Consider the following 24,673-nt stretch of genomic DNA (forward strand, 5'->3'; position numbering starts at 1 on the left):
CAGCCTCAAGAAGCCGAGAGGCAGAAACAATATAAGAAGAGCTAGAAGGGATGGGGGACGCCAAGAGCAAGAAGGCTTTTTGAACAGAAAAGGACTAATGCACATGTGAACTCACGCACTGTGGCAGCATGCACAGTGTGCACGGGTCTACCCTCATTGAGGTCCTAGAGCTGAAAGCAGTAGAAACAGACCCCCATAACTGATCCAGAAGCACTCTCCAATGGATAACCTCTTGCAAATGAAAATTCAGTTTCTCCAAGGGATTCTCACTGGAGAAAAGTCAATCTTTTTTTTTTTTTTAATGGATATTTTCTTTATTTACATTTCAAATGTTTCCCCCTTTCCAGGTCTTCCCTTCAAAAACCCCCTATTCCATCCCCCTCCCCCTGCCTCTTTGAGGGTGCTCCCACACCCACCCACTCCCTTCTTCCAGCCCTGGCATTCCCCTACACTGGAGCATCTAACACCTTCAGGACCAAGGGCCTCTCCTCCCACTGATGTTCAAGAACTCCAAACTATGCCACAGATGTGGCCAGAGCCAAGGGTACCTCCATGTGTATTTGGTTGGTGGCCCAGTCCCTAGGAGCTCTGGGAGTCTGGTCTGTTGACACTGTTGCTCCCTCCATGGTGCTGCCACCCCCCTCAGCTCCTTCAGTCCCTTCTCCAACCCTTGTGCTCAGTGAAATGTTTGGCTGAGAGCATCTACCTCTGTATTTGTCAGGTTCTGGCAAAGTCTCTCAGGAGACAGCCGTATCAGGGTTCCATCAGCAAGCACTTCCCAGCATCCACAATAATGTTCAGGCTTGGTGGCTGTATATGGGATGGACCCCCAGATGGGGCAGTCTCTAGATGGCCTTTCCTTCAATCACTGCTCCACACTTTGTCTCCATATTTCCTCCCGTGAGTATTTTCTTCACCCTTCTAAGAAGCATCCACATTTTGGCCTTCCTCCTTTTTAGGCGTCATATGGTTGTGTGAATTGAATCTTGGGTATTCAGAAATTTTGGGCTAATATCCACTTATCAGTGAGTACATACCGTGTGTGTTCTTTTGTGACTGTGTTACCTCACTCGGGATGATATTTTTAAGTTCCAATCATTTGCCTGCAAATTTCATGAAGTCATTGTTTTTAATCACTGAATACATTGGGTAAATGTATCCCATTTTCTGTATGCATTCCTCTGGGCTGAATGCACAGCATAGTAAAACAAAAACAAAAACAAAAACAAAACAAAACAAAAAAAAAAAAAACCCCAAAACACTCAACTGCACCTTTGATGCCTTATAATGCTGAGTCAGGCTTTCTTTAATTTCTTTCTTACATTTATTTTCTTTTGTTTCTTTCATTTTACAAGTCCTTTTTGTGTATACTATCCCTTCTGGTTTTCTGTTTTTATGAGGTTCCTGTGTATGAAAATACATGTGTGTTAGTACCTATATGTGTTTCTTGTGTTTTTTTTTTCTTTTGCTGTTTTTCTACTGTGTGTTTTTTCCTATTCCAACTTGCTTTTGTTTTATTTTATTTTATTTTATTTTATTTTATTTTATTTTATTTTATTTTATTTTATTTTATTTTATTTTGTTATTGTTACTTTAGATGTCTGTTTTCCAATAAGAAAGAGAAAAGCTATGGATCTGGATAAGAGGGGAGGTGGGAATGATCATGGAGGACTAAGGGAAGGGAAAATCATAATAAGAATATGTTAAAATCTATTTTCAATAAAAGAGGAAAAAGAGAACTCACTATATATATGGTCTTTAGAATATTTGTTCAAACAGGAGCATTTCTTCCTAGAGAGTGATTGTCTATTATATTTCTCTTTTTATTATCAAATCAGATCTGCATATTCTTGCCATTACCTGGGCTGAGTAGAGTGCACTGCAGAAAATTCTTAAAACCCAATTCTAAAATAACTAGGTCTCTTTTTATAACAAGTCAAATTATACCCACTGAAGTATTAGTAAAATATGTGAAAATAAAATAATTTTATATTTTAAAATAAAATTGTAGATGGTGCTTAGCTGATGTAAGAAATAGCACACAAGCCAGGCAATGGTGGCACGCGCCTTTAATCCCAGGACTTGGGAGGCAGAGGCAGGTGGATTTCTGAGGCCAGCCTAGTCTACAGAGTGAGTTCCAGGATAGCCAGGGATACACAGAGAAACCTTGTCTTGAAAAATACCCCCCAAAAGAAATAGCATACAAAATCATATCTAGTTAAGAGACATTTAATAAAAGCTATAATCTTACTTCCAAAGAGATACATTTGCACACCGAGACACACAAACACTCACACACACACACACACAGGGCTGCATGTCCTAATTTAATTAGAACTATAAGGGATGAGTGCATTATTTTTATGATTCTTTTCAAATGTTAATAGACATTTTCAACTCAGTGACCTATGTGTTTTAATCATGTCATTAAAATTATTATGCTATCTATACATAAAACATCATATATAATATTCTTGTTTTTAAGATGACCTAATATTATTCACATATATATGTATGCATATATATACACATAAATGTACATATATGTAGATACATATGTCTGCATATATCATAATATACTGCATATATGTGCTATATGCATATATATCATACCATGCGATATGTATATGTAATATAGATAACTATATATGTAATATATAACTATGTATATTACATATACATATCACATCACATATCATAATATTATCAAAAGCAACAGACTCATTTCAATTGAAAAAGAGAACTACAGGTAAAACAGATGCAATTACAGCACAACAAGATGTTACTCTTGCTGAAAAAGTTTATGAATAATAACATCTTTTTCCTGTATATTTTACCCAAATCATAGATTAAGGAAAAATTGCATATACTTTAGTTTATGTGTAAAAATGCAAGAATGCGATGCTGCTTATCTAAGCTAAAATTAATATCTATGATTATCGACAAAAACTATATACTGAAGCTTAAGTTTTCCAAAAAGTTTAGTTTTATATTTACAGATAACTGACAGAAACTTTCTCCTCAAAAAGAAAATTAAAAAAACCTTACCAACCCTTTCAGTGACAAAAGATATAAAAAATACATTTTCTATATGTATAGGTATAATGGTTCAGATTTATAAAGTAATTATATTTCAATAAATGTGACGTGTTTTTACTTTAAATCAATGTGCCTACAATTCATGAAATTATGACTTAGAAAAGAACAAATTAAAAATTACATTATTCAAAAAGAACATTGCTAGAATCAAGAAAATAATTAAAACCATAGTTTCTCACATCTCAGGTTTATATCTTGGAAACTCTCTTAAAGCCGTGTGTGTTCTTGTAAGTTAGAACTATTAAGGTATTAGTGTACTTAGTCTGCACTGCCACCAAGTGCCTAAAGCAATCACCGAGCCATGTTCCGGAGGCTATGCTGGATTGTTTCATTGCTATGAGAAGCTAACACACACACGGGGTAGGAGTAAATCACATAAGCTACGAATAGTTAAGAGAGCACCACAGTTTAGACAGCACAGCAAGATCTCAAAAGCATTATGAAAACTAAAAGTCCTACCAGCTCACTGGGAGATCATGAAGTCTGAAAATATTGTTTAGCTTGTAGTCAAATTTTGCTGCAGAAATTTTTTCTGTACATGCAGTCAAGTTTGGATCTGGTTGCATATCTACGGGAAATTCTGAATCCTGTGGAGGGGGACATGGAGATAAAACTCTTTGTTAGATGTCCATACCATTATACACATTGACACTGTTTTATTTAACAATATTTTAAGAAATTTAATAATTAATTTTAAGAAAAATATAGATGATGCTTACTATCAATTCCTCATATCCCACTGCAACTTTGGGAAAATATGCAAGAAAGACAAAATTGAAAAGAAGGCATTAATTTGTTTTCATGGCAGAATTTAACTCTAAGTTGCATACATATTAAGAGTTACTTGAGCGCCTCCCCTTGGTGGATGACGTGAAGTACAACTTAATATCTTATATGATTTGTCAATTGTCATTTTTTTGATAATCATTCAACCTTGACATCAATTTCATTCCAGTAGTCAAAGCCTTAGGATTCATGTAGTACATTTGTCCTATGCAAATGATATGCCTATATTTTCATGGATAGCAAAATGACACTTGCTAACAGGTTAATTATGGTTTTCTTGTTTACATTTAAGGAAATGGGATTACTTTAATGGTATTTGCTAATAGTAAAAGACTTCTTTTAGATTTCTCCAAGTCTCAAGAATTAAAATTAGCACCTCCATTTCTTAGCTAATCCTCTCCCCACTAAGCAAACTCCATAAGACAGGAATGAGGAATATATCCTCAGCAAAAAAAAAAAAAAAAAGGTTAATGTAGGTATTAAAATCCTTAATGGCATATATATTAACTCCTTAAAACCACACACACACACACACACACACACACAATCAAAACAAGCAGAAAGACTGATAAGATAGAAATGTAGACTAAAAGGCAAAATAGAACAAAAAGTCCACAAAGATACCAGTGATTTCTATTTGTGTGTGTGTGTGTGTGTGTGTGTGTGTGTGTGTGTGTGTGTGTGTGTGTGTTGATGACATAGGTGTAATCTTCATAAATAAAGCTTTACAATCTGGTTGTAGAGAGTAACTAATGGCCTTGTCAATAATCTGTTCTATTTGGGGATTTACACATGGCCCCTTTAGCCAATGATTAAAGATGATGCAACTTATTTCAGTCTTTGGAAGTTTCATTTGGTGCATAAGATATCTACTTGAAGCATTGTCCCCCTTAGTATTTGGTGACTCCATTCAGATTCATTTCATATTTGTGTATGTTTTAGGAAGCATTTAGGCAGTAGTTTTCCATATAGTTTTTCAAATATCCTTTAGTATTAATTTTCCTCAATTATTTCTTCCTTTGCCCCTCCCACTTTTCCTCCCTGTTCAAACCTCTATTCCAATTTTGTCTTTGTCTCTCAATATATGATTATATTCTTTCCCCCTCCCTTTGGAGAAACTTTCCTCCTACTAGTACATTACTTAGTGCCTACACTCTGGAGTTATTCAGATTATAGCATGCATATAGAAAGCATAAACACTAACAATCACATATAAAAGAAAACATACAATATTTATATTTGGAGGTATGGGTCTTCAATATGATCCTACTAATCAACATTTCTCTTTTAATGTCAATACAATTTTATTTTTATTACTATAGCTCTGTAATATTATTTGAAATATAGGTAGGTGATATCTATAACATTTACATTATTTGGATTGTTTAGGCTATCCTGGCCTTTTTGTGTTTGTATATAAAGTTTAAAATATATTTTTAAGTGAAGCATCATGTTATAACTTTGATGGGGATTGAATTAAATCTGTTGATCACTTTTGGTAGGATGGCCATTTATTTAATTATTTATTCTAACTATCCATGAAAATTTACATATGAAAATATTCCCATCTTCTGGTGTCTTCTTTTATATATGAAATCATATCATTTCTTTCCTATGTATATCCGCTTGATCTCCTTCAATTGACTCATCGCTCTAGTTAAAACTCCATGCTACATTGAGTAGATACAAAAAGAATGAATACCCTTTGTCTTGTTCCTTATTTCAGTGAAAATGTTTTTCTCTCCCTGTATAGTTTTATGTAGGCAGTAAGACTGATGTAAATTGCTTTAATTATGTCAAGATATGCCCTTTGTATGCAAGGTCTTCTATCACAAAAGAATGTTGCTTTTTGTCAAAGGTCTTTCCTGTATCTAATGAGATGACCAAGTGGTTTTGTCTCACATCTGCTTATTTGGTGGATTAAGGTTTTGAACCATCCTGCATCTCTGTGATGAACCAGCATGACAATGGTATTATTGGATTCAGTTTGTAAGTGTTTTCTAAGAATTTTTGCATCTATGACCATAAAGAATGCTGGCTTATAATTTCTATTTCTGAGGAAACTTTTTTGTGTGGTTTTGGTATTTATAGAAAGAGTTTAAAATGTTTCTCTAGCTTATAGTTTCAAAAGAAATCAGGAGTATCGGTACTATTTTCTTCTTTGATAGTTTGGTAGAATCTGTACTGATCTGTTTTGGGGAGGGGACAATTATAGTTCTAACTATTACTTCTATTTCATTAGGGGTTATATGACTATTTAAATTGCTTGCTTGATCTTTATTTAACTTTGCTTTGTTTTTATTTATTCTTCTCTCATACAATAAAAACTGACCACAGCCTCCCCTCCCTCACCTTCTCACAGTAACCTCCTTCACCTCCCCTAACCCTCAGATCCACTCTTCCTCCTTTTCCCTTCAGAGAAAACTCAAGGCTTCTGGTAATATCAACCCAACACAGCATAACAAGATACAAATAGACTAGGCTTAAATCCTCATTGTCTACTGTAGGAAGCATCTCTGATTGACAATTGGGCCAGGCACCAATTAATGAGTATAGTAAATTTTTTTCAGTTGTATTTGATTCTACCTTAGGATTTTGAGCCTTTCAGCTTGCAGAGCCAGAGAACCCAGGTAGTGTTGGGCATGACCCTTTCTTGGGTGTATTTTTAAGCTACTAACGAGATCTCTACAGATTTTTTAGTGGAGACACTTAATGCTGCTATGAATTTGCGTTTTATAAATACCTTCACTGTGTCCCATGGGTTTAATATGCGTGTTTTCATTTTTATTCCATTATAAAAACATTTTAATTTCCATTTTATTACTGTCTTGCCACATTTTCATTCAGTAGTGAATTATTCTGTTTCTATGAGATTTTATATTTTTTGATGTTTCTGTTATTGTTAATATCCATCTTTAATACATGATGATCAGACAGAGTGCAAAGCATTATTTCAATTTTCTTATATCTGTTGAATTAGTTTGTGTTTAGCACATGCTCAATTTTGAAGGGAGTACAAAGTTGCTGATGGGAAGAAAGTATATCCTTTTGTGTTTGGGTGAAATGATCAGCAGATGTCTGTCAGGTTCATTTGATTTATGACATTATTTAACTCCAGCATTTCTCTGTTTAGTTTTTGTCTGCATGACCTCTCTATTGAAGAGAGTAGAATACTCAAGTTCCCTATTCTCAATTTATCCTGAAGTTTCCATGTAACACTATCAAATCACATTTTTACGTAACACATCAGTCTGTTTTGTGAAAATTATCATTGTTATATTTTGTATATTATTCTATTATTTTAGTCTCCTTTGTGGTATTCAATTCTACTAACAGAGCTTTCTCTATATAAAACAGTACTGCATTGATTACTTTTCTTAAGGCACAAGCATACTTTTGGAAGTATAAATAATTCAAACGAAGAAAATATTTGACAAAAACATGACAGCTCTTCTCTTCACAATTATCTCTTTAGAAATAGGATACCTATCCATCTTATAGTACTAAGTTAACAAAACCAATACACACACATTCACAGTGCTGTGTTAACATTGTAAGTACACATACACCTACATACTGCTGTGTTAACAATTTAAGTACACACACATGCATTATACTGTGTTAACATTGTAAGTACACACACATGCATTGTACTGTGTTAACACTGTGAGTACACACACATGCATTATACTGTGTTAACATTGTAAGTACACACACATGCATTGTACTGTGTTAACAATTTAAGTGCAAACACATTCATTGTACTGTGTTAACAATGTAAGTACACACACACATGCATTGCACTGTGTTAACTTTGTAAGTACACACTCATGCATTGTACTGTGTTAACACTGTAGGTACGCACACGTGCATTGTACTGTGTTAACACTGTAGGTACACACACGTGCATTGTACTGTGTTAACAGTGTAAGTACATACATATGCATTGTACTGTGTTAACAATTTAAGTACACAAACATGCATTGTACTGTGTTAACACTGTAAGCACACACACACATGCATTGTACTGTGTTAACAATGTAAGTACACACACATGCACTGTATTGTATTAATAATTGAAGTACATTCACATGTACACAGAAAACTCCATTCCTTAAAAACACTTATATGCATGAACTTCATGAGCACTGAACTGAACTACACAAAGATTAAAAAATAGAGCATTTAAAAAAGTTAAGAAGTCTTTTCACCTGTTTCTAAACTCGGATGAAAATATGAATATGTAACAATAACTAAGAAGCTATTTGAAAGAAGATTTACACAAACAACCAAGTCAAGATCTAGTTATAGTAATGATGGGTCAATATGCATGCATTCACAGAGACAGACCCAAGACTTGTTAACCAACCAGCATTCCGGGATACAAACCAACAAATAGTCAGAAAGAATCAGGGAGGTAAATGTAAAATTCTTGAATAAAGAATGCGTACAAGACAGAGGAAGGAAGGAGGCTTTCAACTATCCCTTCAAGCTCCCAAGCCATTACCAATTCTTTTTATTGAAAAGGTACAACTGCAAGGAAAGCTAAGCTTTCAGGAATATGCTTCAGTGGCTAGTGGCTCTCAACTCTGTGACTTGAAAGCATCTCACAGCTTGAATTAAAATACCACAATCTCTGGTTCCACCCCAGACTAAATGAATAACAATTTCTGAGCGTGAGGCTCTCTATACGAAGTAAAACTCAGGCCTGAAATCCAGATCTCTCCCTTACTATTCAGCTACAATGTGGGCTGAAATGTAGAGTTCGGCAAGCTGTTTACCGTGTTTTGGTTTGTTTTGTTGTTGTTGTTGTTGTTGTTTTTTCAGTTAATTAATGAAGTAGAAACTAAGGGGTCTTTTTTGGAAAGACGGTTGTGTTGGATGGTGTTTTGCTGAGGCAAAACTGGGGAAGACCCTTGAGGACATCGGTACAGGGAGAAAGTTTCTGAACAGAACACCAATAGCATATGCTCTAAGAGCAAGAATTGACAAATGGGACCTCATAAGGTTACAGAGTTTCTGTAAGGCAAAGGACACCATCAAGAGGACAGATCGGCAACCAACAAAGTGGGAAAAGATCTTCACCAATCCTACATCAGATAGAGGGCTAATATCCAATATATATAAAGAACTCAAGAAGTTAGACTCCAGAAAACCGAACAACCCTATTAAAAAATGGGGTACAGAGTTAAACAAAGAATTCTCACCTGAAGAACTTCGGATGGCGGAGAAGCATCTTAAAAAATGCTCAACTTCATTAGTCATTAGGGAAATGCAAATCAAAACAACCCTAAGATTTCATCTTACACCAGTCAGAGGCAAAACATGTGAAGGAACATAAGTGAGAAACGCTAAGGCAGATTGGGGAAGGAATGTTTCACTGAAGCAGGCACAGGAGAGAGGATGTTCTGCTAAAGCACACACATAAAAGGACACATGATGAAGGATTCTTTGCTTTTGACACACTATCTGGTCCACCTTACACTGCGCAGTCGAGCTCCATTTGTCAGTGCTCCATAGAGAAATGCACTAAAAAATCTTCTGCTGGGGTGCTGCAGTTTCTTCCTCAGATTCAGGCTGACTGCAGTGTGATATCAGCTGAGACAGGCCCACATGTTGAGGCAAGCAAGACCCATGGAAAACACTTGTTTGGAGGGTATAAACAGGACTCGCCAGGCAATGATGGAGCTGAGCTAGGCTTGCTTATAGAGCTAGCTGTACAGAGCTTGTGGGTCTCTCGTCACAGATTATCGTTACCATGAGAAAGGCACAGCATCGAACTTCTCCTGCCCTTCCTCCTGGTCCTTCCTGTTTACTAGTTCTGAGACTGAGGCCTTTCTGTCTCTGCTAGTAGTGCTACTGCTACTGGTGCCGGTTTGCTATTCCAACTCTACCAAACTGGGCTGCTGTGTATCCACGAAGTGTTTGCGAGTGGGTTGAGCTGCCACTGCTAACCTGTGAACTGAACTACCAGTTCTCAGACAACACAGATGGGAGTTGCTCCAAGGTACCTTTCTAAACAGGTCCACTGCCCCATATCCTGTCTTTTCCATTACCTCTGGTGGGTGGTGGGCTACAAGGGAGGTTAAAGCATTTAAGAATCATCATTAAAAACAGGTTTTAAAAGAATTAAACTTAAATTTTTATTTATTTTCTTGTACTTATTCACTCTACATCCTGCTCACTGTCCCCATCCTGGTCACCCACTCCCACAATCCTTCACCACACCTCTCCTCCTCTTCTTGGGGGATGGAGTGGGAGTTGCTGCTAAGTCTCTGCTAGGCTAGGTGCATCCTCTCCCACTGAGGCCAGACATGGCAGCCCAGCTAGAAGAACATATCCCACTTACAAGCAACAGCTTTTGGTATGGCCCCACTCTAGTTGTTTAGGTCACACATGAAGACCAAGCTGCACATCTGCTATGTTCTTGATTGGTGGTTCAGTCTCTGATAGCCCCAATGGTCCAGGTTAGTTGACTCTGTTGGTCTTCCTGTGGAGTTCCTATCATCTTATAGGACAGAAATCCTTCTTCCTATTCTTCCATAAGAGTCAGAGGCTAGAAAGAACCCAGGTATCCCTCAACAGAAGAGTGGATGCAAAAAAATGTGGTATATCTACACAATGGAGTACTATTCAGCCATTAGAAACAATGAATTCATGAAATTCTTAGGCAAATGGATGGAGCTAGAGAACATCATACTAAGTGAGGTAACCCAGACTCAAAAGGTGAATCATGGTATGCACTCACTAATAAGTGGTTATTAACCTAGAAAACTGGAATACCCAAAACATAATCCACACATCAAATGAGGTACAAGAAGAAAAGAGGAGTGGCCCCTGGTTCTGGAAAGACTCAGTGAAACAGTATTTGGCAAAACCAGAATGGGGAAGTGGGAAGGGGTGGGTGGGAGGACAGGGGAAGAGAAGGGGACTTATGGGACTTTCGGGGAGTGGGGGGCTAGAAAAGGGGAAATCATTTGAAATGTAAATAAATTATATCGAATAAAAAAAAAAGAAAAAAAAAGAGTCCCCAAGCTCCATCTGTACATGTCTGCATCTGTTTGAGTCAGCTCCTGGGTGAAGAAGCCTCTTAGAGGACAGCCTGTCTGCAAGCATAACAGAGAATCTTTACTAGTGTCAGGAGTTGGTGCTTGCTCCTGGGATGGTCTCAAGTTGGGGTGGTTATTGGTTAGCCATCCCCTCAGGCTCTATTCCATCCTCTGTCCCTACATTTCTAGTAGACAAGATAAATTTTGGGTCGAAAGTTTTGTGTATAGGTTGGTGTTGCTATGGCTCCACTGGTGTTCCTGCCTAGCTACCTCTTCAGGATTCATATCTCCAATGCTGTTAGTCAGAGCTGAGTTCAATCCCATTAATTTTTGGGTGTCTCTCTTATCCCAGGTCTCTGTCACAACCTGGAGGTGTCCTACCCACCACCATCAGCTTCAGATTTCAATTAATTCTCGTGGCTCTCTGGCCATATTTCTTCTCCCTCCCCACTCCTGATCTTGAAACCCACAGTCTCCTCCCCATCCTCTCTCGCACATAGTTATCTCTCCATCTGCCTCTTATGACTATTTTATTCCCCTTTTTGAGTAAGATTCAAACATCCTCGCTTGTGCCTTTCGTCTTGTTTAGCTTCTTTGTGTCTGTAGATTAAGTATCCTGTATTTGTGTCTAGAAAGAGTGGGCAGCTATGTCTTGTCCCTGGTTTTAGTGGAATTATTTTAAGTTTCTCTCCATTTAATTTGATGTTGAGTAGCTTGCTGTATATTGCTTTGATTATGTTCAGATATCTTCCTTGTTTCCTTGATCTTTCCCTTATCATTATGTGGTGATGGTGGATTTTTGTCAAAGGCTCTTTAAGCATATAATGAGATGATCATGTGAATTTTTTATTTGAGTTTGTTTATATGATTGATATCTTGGTATATTTTTTATACTGAACCATCTTGGGATGAAGCCTACTTGATCTTAATAGAGAATGTCTTTGATTTGTCCCTGGATTCAGTTTGCAAGTATTTTATTGAATAGTTCTGCATTAATGTTCATAATAGACATGGATCTGAAGTTCTCTCTCTCTCTCTCTGTCTTTTGTTGAGTCTTTGTGTGTTTTATGTATCAGTGTGACTGTGATTTCATAGAATGAATTTGGCAGCGTTACCTCTTCTATTTTGTGGAATAGTTGAGGAATATTGGTGTTAGCTCTTCTTTGAAAGTCTGGTAGACAATAGCTTATGCTCTAAGATCAAGAATTGACAAATGGGACCTCATAAAATTACAAAGTTTCTGTAAGGCAAAGGACACTGTTAAAAGACAAAACAGCAACCATCAAATTGGGAAAGGATATTCACCAACCCTACATCTGATAGAGGGCTAATATCCAATATATACAAAGAACTCAAGAAGTTAGACCCCAGGGAACCAAATAACCCTATTAAAATGGGGTACAGATCTAAACAAAGAATTTTCACCTGATGAAATTCGAATGGCCGAGACGCACCTTAAGAAGTGCTCAACATAATTAGTCATTAGGGAAATGCAAATCAAAACAACCCTGAGATTTCACCTTACACCAGTCAGAATGGCTAAGGACAAAAACTCAGGAGACAGCTGGTGTTGGCGAGGATGTGGAGAAAGAGGAACACTCCTCCACTGCTGGTGGGGCTGTAAGATGGTACAACCACTTTGGAAATCAGTCTAGCGGTTCCTCAGAAAACTGGACATGACACTTCCAGAGGACCCTGCTATACCTCTCCTGGGCATATACCCAAAGGATTCTCCAGCATGCAATAAAGACACATGCTCCATTATGTTCATAGCAGCCTTATTTATAATAGCCAGAAGCTGGAAAGAACCCAGGTGCCCCTCAAAGGAGAAATGGATACAGAAAATGTGGTATATTTACACAATGGAATACTACTCAGCAATTAGAAACAATGAATTCACAAAATTTTTAGGCAAATGGTTTGATCTGGAAAATATCATCCTAAGTGAGATAACAAAGAATACACATGGAATCACAAAAGAATACACATGGAATGCAATCTCTGATAAGTGGATATTAATTAGCCCAGAAGCTCTGAATACCCAAGGCACAAATTGCATAACAAATGACTCCCATGAAGAGGTATGGAGAGGGGGTCCTGATTCTGGAAAGGATTGATCTAGCATTGGAGGGGAATATAAGGACAGAGAAAAAGGAGGGAGGTGATTGGAGAATGGATGGAGAAGAAGGTTTATGGGACATATGGTGATGGGGGATCTGGGAAATGGGAAATCATTTGGAATGTAAACAAAGAATATAGAAAATAAAAAAATTAAAAAAAAAAAAAAGAAAGTCTGGTAGAATGCTCTCTAAAACCATCTGACCCTGGGATTTTTGTTTGGGAGATTTTACTGACTGCTTCCATTTCTTTATGGGTTGCAGGGCTATTTAAATGGTTTATATGATCTTGATTTAATTTTGGAAATCTGTCTAGAAAACTCTCCATTTCATTAAGATTTTCCAGTTTTACTGAATATAGGCTTTTGAAGCAGGACCTAATGATTCTTTGAATTTATTCACATCTGTTGTTCTGTCTCCCTTTTCATTTCTGATTTTTTAATTAGGATACTCTATCTCTGTCTTTGAGTTAGTTTGGCTCAGGATTTGCCTACCCTGTTGACTTTTCTCAAAGAACCAGCTATCACTTTGTTTCTAACTGATCCATTCCAGCCCTGATTTTGATGATTTTCTGCCTTCTACTCCTCTTTGGTATGCTTGCTTCTTTTTTTCTAGAGCTTTCAGTGTATTTTTAAAGCATTGGTATGAGGACTTTCTAATTTCTTTATGGAGGCACTTAGCACTATGAGCGTTCCTCTTAGAACGGCTTTCCTGTCTTCCATATATTTGGGTATGATGTGTCTTCATTTTCTTTGGATTCTAAAAAGTCTTACTTCTTTCCCTGACCCAGAGATCACTGAATAAAAAGTTGTTCAGTTTCCTTGAGTGTTTAGGCTTTCTGTTACTTCTGCTTTTATTGATATCCAGCTTTAATCCATGGTGGCCTGGTAAAATACAGGCCTTATTTCAATTTTCTTGTATAATGTTCAATCTTCTTTGTGGCCAACTATATAGTTAATTTTGGAGAAGGAACCATGAGGGGCTGAGAACATAATATTCTTTTGTGTTTGGGTAAAATATTATATAGAAGTTTGTAATGTATATTTGATTCATAATGTCTGGACGACCTGTTAATTAGTGAGAAGAAATGTTGAAGTCTCCTATTATTAATGTATGGAGTTTGATGTGCAATTTAAGCTCTAGCAATGTTTCTTTTACAAATGTGTGTGACCCTGTGTTTGCTGCATAGATGTTCAGAATTGAGATATCTTCTTAGTAGATTTTTCCTTTGATGAGTATGAAGATTTTTCCTTGTCTCTTTTGATTAAATTTGGTTGAAAGTGTATTTTATTATAGATTAGAATGGCTACTTCAGCTTCGTTCTTGGCTTCATTTGCTTGGAAACATTTTTCTAGCCATTTGCTCTGAGATAATGTATCCTTTCTGCTGAGGTGTGTTTCTTTTATTTTTTTATTCAATATATTCTTTATACATTTCAAATGATTTCCTCTTTCCGGGCTCCCCACTCCCCGAAAGTCCCATAAGCCCTCTTCCCTCTCCCTGTTCCCCCATCCACCCCTTCCCACTTCCCTGTTCTGGTATTGCCCTATACTGCTGCACTGAGCCTTTCGAGAACCAGGGGCCACTCCTTCCTTCTTCTTGGTCATCATTTGACCAAAGCTAATATACACTTATCAGTGAGTGCATACCATGAGTGATCATTTGAGACTGGGTTACCTCACTTAGGACAATGTTCTCCAGCTCCATCCATTTGTCTAAGAATTTCATGAATTCGTTGTTTCTAATGGCTGAATATGTGTATATATACAACATTTTTGTATCCATTCCTCTGTTGAGGGACATCTGGGTTCTTTCCAGCTTCTGGCTATTATAAATAAGGCTGCTATGAACATAGTGTAGCATGTATCCTTATTACATGCTGGGGATTCTTCTGGGTATATGCCCAGGAGTGGTATAGCAGGGTCCTCCGGAAGTGTCGTGCCCAGTTTTCTGAGGAACTGCCAGACTGATTTCCAGAGTGTTTGTACCAGCTTGCAATCCCACCAGCAGTGGAGGAGTGTTCTTCGTTCTCCACATCCTCGCCAACACCTGCTGTCTCCTAAGTTTTTAATCTTAGCTATTCTGACTGGTGTGAGGTGAAATCTCAGAGTTGTTTTGATTTCCATTTCCCTAATGACTAATGATGTTGAACATTTTTTAATATAGCAGAAAGATGGATCCTGTTTTCATATCCATTCAGTTAGCCTGTCTTTTTATTGGGGAATTGAGTCAATTGATGCTGACTAATGATTGTTATTTCCTTTTATTTTGATTTTGGTAGAGAAGGGGGGGCAGAGGTAGAGAGACAGAGAGACAGAGAGACAGAAACTGAGAGGCAGAGAGACAGAGAGGCAGATAGACAGAGACAAAGAGGCTCTATGTGTCTCTCTGTGTGTTTCCCTTCTTTTGCTGATATGGAATTACTTATTTCCTGTGTTTATATGGACATAGTTATCCTTCTTGGGTTGGAGTTTTCCTTCTAGTATTTTCTGTAAGGCTGGACTTTTGGATAGATATTGTTTGAATTTGAATTGGACTTGAAATATCTTATTTTCTCCATTTATGGTAATTAAGACTATTGCTGGGAACAGTAGTGTAGGTTGGCTTTAGTGGATTTTTTAGAGGTTGCAATATATCTCTCCAGAATCTAAAAACTTTTAGAATCTCTGTTTAGAAGTCTGGAGTAATTTTGATAGGTCTGCCTTTATATATTATTTGGCCTTTTTCTCTTTCTGCTTTTAATATTCTTTCACTCTTTTGTTGATGAACCATAAGTTTATTGTACGTTAATAGTCATCTATGTCTTTAGGTTGATAAAGTTTTCTTCTGTGATTATATTGAAAATATTTTCTGGACCTTGGAGCTGTGACTATTTACCTTAGGTCCTCTCATGGTGTCCCAGATTTCCCTAACGTTTTGTGTCAGGAAATTTTCAGATTATCACTTTCTTTGACTTATGTATCAATCTCTTCTATTGTATCCTCTATGCCTGAGATTCTCTCTTCCATCTCCTGTATTAGTTGATGTTTGCATCTGTTCTTCCTGTTCTCTTCTCTAGGTTTTCTATCTCCAGGATTCCCTCAGTTTTCTTTGTTGCTTCTATTTCCTCTTTTGGGTCTTGCACAGTTTTATTTATTTCCTTCACCTGTTTGATTGTATTTTCCTATATATCTTTAAGGGAATTATTTGTTTCCTCTTTGAATACTTCTACCTGTTTGATTGTATATTCTTGTATTTCTTTAAAGGGTTTATCCAATTCCTCTTTAGAGGCATCTATCATCTAAATAAGATTGGATTTAAGATCATTTTCGTTTGCTTCAGTTGTGTTAGGGTATCCAGGGCTTGCTGTAGAAGGGGAGCTCTACTTTCAAGGTGTCATATTAATCTGGCTTTTGTTCACTGTGGTCTTTCAAGGGCCATTAGCAATATGGATGGCTTTGGTCCCTGTGTTCCTATTGTAATAGGTATTGTGAAGGGGGTTAACCTTGATAGTCCTTCTGGGGCAAACCTCTAATAGGTATCTTTGGCTTGGTTCTATATCTGAAGGTCTGTATGGTTCTGTATATGCAGGCTTGATGAAATGGGAGGAGAGGTGGTAGGAGAATGGAGGTTTACCTGGGGCAACAGGCTGCTCAGGGCAGCTTGGCATGCCCCCTCCCCAGAAGACTCAGTGATATGTTTGCCATATTTTTAAGGTATGTTTTATCAACTGTAAATTATAACCGGTATCTTCCCTATTTTATAGGCTGCTATGAGTGATGAGTGACATAAACCTTGTAAAGCTGACATCACATGCTTTGAGTCATATGCTTGGCACCTAGTATGTCATAAATAAGCATTTACTAGCTTTGTTTTTGTTTTTGCTGTTTATACCTGTAGTTACCAGTCCTGGTGATAATTTTTTTGGGATAATAATCCCAACTAGTGAATAAATTTTTTGAATTTCTTCTTGTTCTATTATAAAATATTCCACATTAATCAAATTAGAGGTTCAATATTCTCTTGGTATAAGTGGAAGCAGCCTAGATTTTAAAATGCTGTCACTATTTGGAGTCTCAGTCCCACACAAGTTAACTACTGACCATCTCCATTGTCCCAAAACAATGATAATATAGGTCTGACCTTCATGGTCCAGTATGATTAAACACAGTTGGGTGTTTAATTTCATCCTTTATTTTCAAAGGATGAAATTCATGTTGATTCTTTCTCTCTATATTTGGAATGTATCAGAAATCCCATATGTCTACCTATATGTGCAAACTAAGCTATCAATTCCTTTCACATGATTTTCTGGGCATCTAAGCTTCTCTCAGGCCACACATTAATCCAGACTTCTTAGCACAGGTCTTTCTTCTGTTTCTACATTATTATTTTCTTTCCATTAAACCAATGTTCAACAGAATTACTTTGAAACAATTTTGAGCTATAAGCTCAAATTTTATATCCATATAACCTTTCAGTGTCTAGACCATGTGAAGCACTATGTTAAGTACAGGCCACAAATATATTTGTTCTATTCTAGAGTCATATTCCTATAAGAAACTGATATAAATTTAAAAAAAAAAAAACTCTTCCATACATTAAGTGCTCACTGCTCAATTTGATCCTTAGAACCCATGGGCAGAAGTCAGGTTTGGTGGTAAATTCTTGCAACACCAGCACTGAGGAGGCAGAGACAGGCAGATCTGAGCTCACTGGCCACCCAGCCTAGACTTACCCGGCAGTTGCCAGGACAATGAGAGACCTAGTCCATAAAAATCAGAACTTGTTAATAAAAACAAGGTACCTTAGTTTTTTTTCTTTTATCCAGTTGCTGTGAAAAAATACCCTGACATAATCAAATTAATGGAGAATGTTTAATTTGTCTCAAAATTCAAGGTTATAGTCCAATATGGTAGAAAAGTCAAAGCAACAGGAAATTCAAGGTGCTGGTGGCATTGAATTCTCAGTCAGGAATCAGAGAACATATTGATGTATAGTTCTCTTTAGCCATTTATATATTCCAGGATTCAATTCATGGAATTGTCTCCTCAACAGTAGGGAGGTCTCTTCACCTCAATATAATTATAATAATCTCTCACAGACATATACATACACCCATCTCCCAGGTAATTATGAATAATGTCATGTTGTCACACTAAACTTCAGAGATCTGGCCTGAGGAGCAATGCTCAAGGTGAACTTCTAAACTCTACCTCTCCATGCATATACATATGTCTATACCAGCACACACATGTGCACCTATACACATAGAAACAAAAATATAATATTTAAAATCTAGAGGTGAAATATATAAAGAATATTGAGGTGAGTAGATAAGTAATAACACTATCAGAATGGAAAGCATATATTTCTCATTAATTCATATATCATAATTATGTTAATAGATGAGAAAGTCAGCTCTGAGTTGATGTAATTTTATTAATGGTGCTTATGATTATGATGATAGGATAAAGATGGATTGTTGGATACATAGATGGGTGGGTAAGTAGATAAAAGTCAAAAGGAAGATAGAATAATGATGAAGACTTATTACTATAGGTGACTACATCTGATAAATAATAAAATTAAACTTTATATATGCAATGAGAATACTAATGATACAATATAAGAATATCCTCTTCACTCTAGTCTAGTATCAAGATAAAATGCCTGGTGAAACAGTAATATGAAATATTTTAAACTATATTTTGTTCATTGGTATATAAAATAAATTTTATTGGGTTGAATACTTTGTGGACTCAGAGTCTCTCAAATGGCTTTGTCATAAACCTCATGAAAACTGACATAAATATTTAATTCAATTCAAACCAAATTTTTAATGTGAATTTGGGGCTTTCTCGCTTATAAGTGTTGTGTTTAACAATCAATCATGTTGGGAAATGGTAGATCATTGGTCATTTACATGAATATTTTAAAATTCAACATTAAAAGATTAATGTTTTAAGATATAATTTATTAAAAATGAACTAAATTGAAATAAATTTTAATGAGACACTTCTTTTCTTTTATTAATCCCCCTCATAGGAAGGTATTTACCAGAGATGAGAAGTAGTCTTGAGGTTTCTGTGCCCTCATTATTTCCTTCATCACTAAATTGGTCCATTTCCTGCTGGCAAACGTCACACATCACTACCTAGGAAAGACTGACAGCTGGCATTATCAGCTAGACTTGCTTGAGCTAATTGACATTCACAAGCTAAGTTTGAAAATTACAATGAGCCAGAAAAAGCATTACTTACATATTTGTTTGCTCTCCTGACCTTTATTGTTGTTTACATTCTTGGGTCTTTAGATTTTGGGTAAAAGCAGCACATTTTCAAAATGCTGCTTTCCCAAATGCAAGCACTTTTTATTTAGTGCTACTAAAATCCTAATCATTCTTTACAGTTTTATTATATGTTGCCTGAAATAAAGTGGCTTTAATATGTTTTAAAGCTCTCACCAAGACATTCCTTCAACTGATTCATATCAAACTAGGCTGAGGCAAAAAAGGGAACAAAAATAAAGTAGCGAGGCATAAACTATACTTGAAAACGGCACAACTTCGTCAAATTTTAAAATGCATTTCTAGATTTAAGTGCCTATTTGTCCTATAAACTAACAGAATAGAGATTGAAGATCTTTCTGATTTACAAACATAGTAAATTATGTTAAATGTTATTTATAGTAATTTTCATAAAAGGAATTATTATTTTAAGAAACACTTATGTGGCTGGAGAGATGCCTCAATGGTTAATAGCACCTACAGCTCTTCCAGAGGTCCTAAGTTCAATTCCCAGCAACCACATGGTGGGTCACAACCATCTGTAATGGGATTTGATCCCCTCTTCTGGTGTGTCTGAAGACAGCTACCATTTTAAGATTTAAAATAAATCTAAGAAAGAAAAAAAGAAAGGGGGAGGAAGGAAGGAAGGAAGGAAGGAAGGAAGGAAGGAAGGAAGGAAGGAAGGAAGAAAGGAAGGAAGAAACAAAGGAACAAAGAAACAAAGAAATAAAGGAAGGAAGGATAGATTTATGGCTACAATTGATCTAGAGACTTACTCCCTGCCAACTAGTTTTCATAGTGCTGGATTGTACTGTGCAGGTTATTGGGGAGAAAAGGCATTGATGGTCTTATCCAGCTACAAACTAGATAAAGTATAATAGGAAGGTGCCAGGCAAGATGTATACACGTGTACAATTGTTGTATGACTGGTATAGGGATAAACAGCTGTTCTATAATTGGATTTTAGGGGGAAAAACACATATTGCGACCAACTGAAAAACCATGTCAGAGGAAATCATGGGTCCTAGGGAAGAACTTAATTCAGCTGTTTAGGTGAGTTGACATAGCATTGTTACCTCCTAAATACATATACTTATATCCATAGACAATTTCACTTCATCTTAATCAGAACATTATCCTTTTCGAGTGAATGGTGGCTAATGCACACTTAGGATGGCACAAGTTTCTAAGAGTAAGTGGAAGTTGAGTTCTCATATCTAAAAGAGATATTTACACAAGTCCCTCTAAGGCTAAGAGCACATTGCAGAAGGGCAGAAAATTTATGAACCAGAGATTAGAAAGAATGAAAGAATGACATCTTGAGCAATTCACAGCCATTTTAACCATAAACTCCCAAAGACTGAGATAACTGTATTGGATCTGAACAAGAAGAAGACAAAAGCCTGGCATGTATGGGTCAGGAAGACCCACCCCTCACTGCTGATCTATCTCTAACAGAGATTCAGGGATGGGGAGGTCATTGCCGTTAGCTCCACTGGTAAGTCCCTATCCATTGGTCACACTGGTAGGCTTGCTTAAACTAAATAGGCCAGGAATAAAGCCCAGAGTCACACATCTGGGGACAAGACTTGTAGAGGGAAGGCTGATTGGTAAGGCTGGCAATCAGATACAATTGGGAAGGAGAAAAGTAATCAGAATGCATTTTAGATACGTAAAAAATTGTCAAATAACTAAGAATTTATTAAAAATTTGGGGTACTCATGAAGGCAACACCTAAGTTGGCATGTTAAAGCATCAACTTCTAAAGTTAAATAAGTGTATAAATAGCAGACTTTCTTTTACATAGTTGCTATGTTAAAAAATATTATTTAAAAACTGACTTCCATCTGTTGACATCATGGAATGTTCCCCTGGTTTATGAACTAGGATTATTCAGGAACGTTTTGGAGATTATAAATTCTCAATCCCACCTTCTCCATGCCAAGGTATGGCCCATGCCAGACAATGGCCTGCTTCACCAGTTCTTTTGCCAGCTCCCCAGGCCATTCTGGTGCTCCCTAAAGTTCAAGGATCTCTCATCAACAGCCCAGGTCTCAAAATTCAGCACATCTGGCTAAAGAGACTTACAGGTTGCATCGGTAAGGGCATGGAGCATGTAAAAAGAATCTGGTGAAAGAAATAAATGTGGGACATTTCATATCATAAATAATCTCTACAATATTAAAATGGTTGTATTAATAAAAATGTAATACCACTGGATTTGAATGAGTTCTCATGTCTTTCCATTTTAATATCACTGATGTATCATCAAAATAACGTAATAAAATATTAGTTACTCAAGAATTAAATAGAAAGGAATCTCACTATTGTAGAGGGAAAGGAGCACTTGAACTCTCATTTATCATATACAACTCTATTAACAAAATTAACTTCATATAAGTTTGTCAACTAGTCATTAAATTGAGAATAAGAAGGGAAAACTCAAGTCAGTGTGTATCTGTAATTAGTATTAAAAACAATTGCTACCACTTAATGACCCACATACACATGTTAAACCCTAACAACAGTATTCTATCATGAGAGTCATCTGGAGAAAAATGTAAATTAAATAGAACAGCAAGCTCCACAAAACTGTACAAACAGACACTCAATGGGATGGAGCACTTGACAAAGCTGTACCAATGGCCAATGAGTGAAACTGACATTTTACTTTGACCTGACAACTTCACTTCCTCCTTGTCCTGCAACTCGAGAACTCCATTATTCTTGTCTCTAACTGAACCACGGATAAAAGGGGAAAGATCCCCAAGGCCTGCCTTCTAACCTGCAGAGAATCACTCCTCTTAAAGAACAACTGCTAGTCTAGAGTCCAGGGATGCTAAGGCTGTGGGCCATTTGGCAACTTCTTGAGCTGGAATAATCAACTTGCAAAGAGTTTGAGGATGAGAGTGAAGTAAAGCAGAAACAAGCATAATGGGAGTCTGACTCACGTTCCTTCCAGCACTGCCACAGCCTGAGGATCGCTTATCATGCCGATTGTATGATCTCATGGATTAACTATGCTCAGTACCTCAAAATCAGACAGGTGAGAGGGCTCAGTCCGTAAAGCGCCTCCCTGGCCAACCTAAGAACTGAATTTGATTCCCAGCATTGGTGTAAAAAGGATGACCATGGTGGCACAGGTGCCTAGTTCTCGAGTTGGAGAAGGATAAACAAAGATTTCTGGGGACTTCTGACCAGCCAGGCTAGTCAGTTTGTGATCTCACATTCAATGACAGACCCTGTCTCAAATCTGTGGTAGAGAAGAGATGAGGACTGGCCTGATCAACTGAGGCTTCCCCTTGGGCCCTGCGGACCTGGCGTACAGTGAAGAAACACAGTTCCCTCTCTAAAACCAGGAATGCGCTTGGCAGAGTCAGTAAGTGCCTGGGACCAGGATCGTGGGGGATCTGAGCTTTAAATCCTGAGAGGCCAACTCTTCCTAGCCTATGAGTCCCAAGGCTGCTGTGGGCTTGGTCTGTAATGTTCTTGAGATAACCTGTATTCCACTTGTGCAACATTGCTTGATTAGCGGTTCCTGCTGCCTCTGTCTAATGTCTCCCTGGGAAAGAGTATATAAGGTGTCATAATACCTAATACGTTTGCTTGGCATAGGGAGCTTGTGACAAACTTCCTAATCACAACTTTATCTTCTCCGTCTTCTATACACTTTAACTTTTGATCTCCTTATCCTCTTTCTTTCTGTAAAATGACTTGCTGGTGCCGGACAGAGAACCAGAAAGGCAATTAAGAAAAATACCCAATGTTACACTCTTGCCTCTGCACACCTCCGCACATATATTTATGTACACACATGTACACAGAGACACAAAGGCACACACAAACACACACACACACACACACAGCCTCAAAATCTCAATCAATTGATTCCAGTATTTGTTTTCATTTCGCCATACGGGTTTTCCTTAGATTGGATATTTATAACAAGACAATTGTTTAAAATACATTTGTATTTAAATCTCCTTCTTAAATAGAATAGACATAACTTTTTAATATATAACTGATAATATTTGTAATACAATTGTATTTGTTTTTATTCTCTGGTCTCCTTTAAGTACTAGTTATTATTTTTTTCTTCCTTTATCTTGATCCCTCTCCTGCTATTTCTAAGTCGGGTTCAGAAAGAATAGATAGCACTTTCACTGCACCTGGGAGGTTCAGTATTAGCACCTTCTACTTCAGAACTCTTGGGTTTTTAGTCATGCAATGGCTCCAGTGAGACCTCAACATCCTTTGCCCCCTTTGGGTCCTAAGACTCTTTTGGTCAACTGAAGCCTTACGTATTAATTATTGTATTGGTTAACTGAAGCCTCAGTATTAATTATTCATATATGTAGTAACAGTTAAACTATTTATAAGAAAAATCTGTAGACTATTACATCTTATTCATCATATTAAAAAATTAGAGAAAGCAGAAATCATGAAGTAAATGATAGCTTTATTTTATTACATAAATTTTAAACTTCTGAAATGAGAATGTCAAAAGAAAAACTGAGGAAATTGTTAAGTAGTAAAGACTATTTATTTACAATTATATAAATTTAAATTAATTAATTAAGTAGCCATGGGATAGTACTGGCTACTGCCTATGATACACTGAAAAAATTGAAATTTAAATACAAACTTAAATGTTATTTGCAAACTGGTACTCTACGTGTTGTGAATTAGAAAATGGAAGACATAAATGATTTCAGGTATCTCTGCATGCACTGAAAATGAGAACATAAATTGTAACAAACTTGGAGAGAAATTTTCAAATATGCATCAACCATTTTTAATTTTGACTAAATTCTAAGGATGTAAATTTTTTCTTATTGAAATCTTCCTTGGACTGATTATCATCCAGTACTGTGTTATTTAATTTCCATGAGTATTGCTTGTAGTTTCTAGTATTGATGATATCTGCCTGTATTCCACTGTGCCAAGATATAATGCTGGTTATCATTTCAATTTTTCTATATTTATTGAGACTTGTTTCATGTCCTAATATGTGGTCAATTTTGTTTAACTCCAGAGTTTCTCTGTTTAGGTTTATTTTTCTAAGAATGCTATCATTTTAAGAGAGTGGAGCATTAAAATCACTATCACTGTGTAAAATAGATGTGGACTGAGATCTAGCAATTTATACTTTATGAAATTAACTGTCCCGGTACTTATATTATATATCATTATATATATTACATATTATATAATATATATTATCTGATGTGTATTCATAGTGTGTATTATATATGACATACTATATATTATAGAGTATATACTAGCTATCACATATCACATAGTACATATTTATTACTATTACATATTATATATTACACACTTATTATTCATTA

At 36.5% G+C, this 24,673-nt stretch overlaps 1 protein-coding gene across 1 annotated transcript in view; it reads right to left on the reverse strand.

Moving 5' to 3' along the window:
* Positions 1–24,673, reverse strand: part of Spag16 (sperm associated antigen 16) — a 979,959-nt gene that overhangs the window by 810,464 nt on the left and 144,822 nt on the right. The window contains exon 11 of the mRNA XM_052193590.1: positions 3,559–3,686. Within this exon, the coding sequence (XP_052049550.1) occupies positions 3,559–3,686 (128 nt within the window). The remainder of the gene's footprint in view (positions 1–3,558; positions 3,687–24,673) is intronic.

Source organism: Apodemus sylvaticus, chromosome 9, assembly GCF_947179515.1.
Source record: "Apodemus sylvaticus chromosome 9, mApoSyl1.1, whole genome shotgun sequence".
Lineage (NCBI taxonomy): Eukaryota > Metazoa > Chordata > Mammalia > Rodentia > Muridae > Apodemus > Apodemus sylvaticus.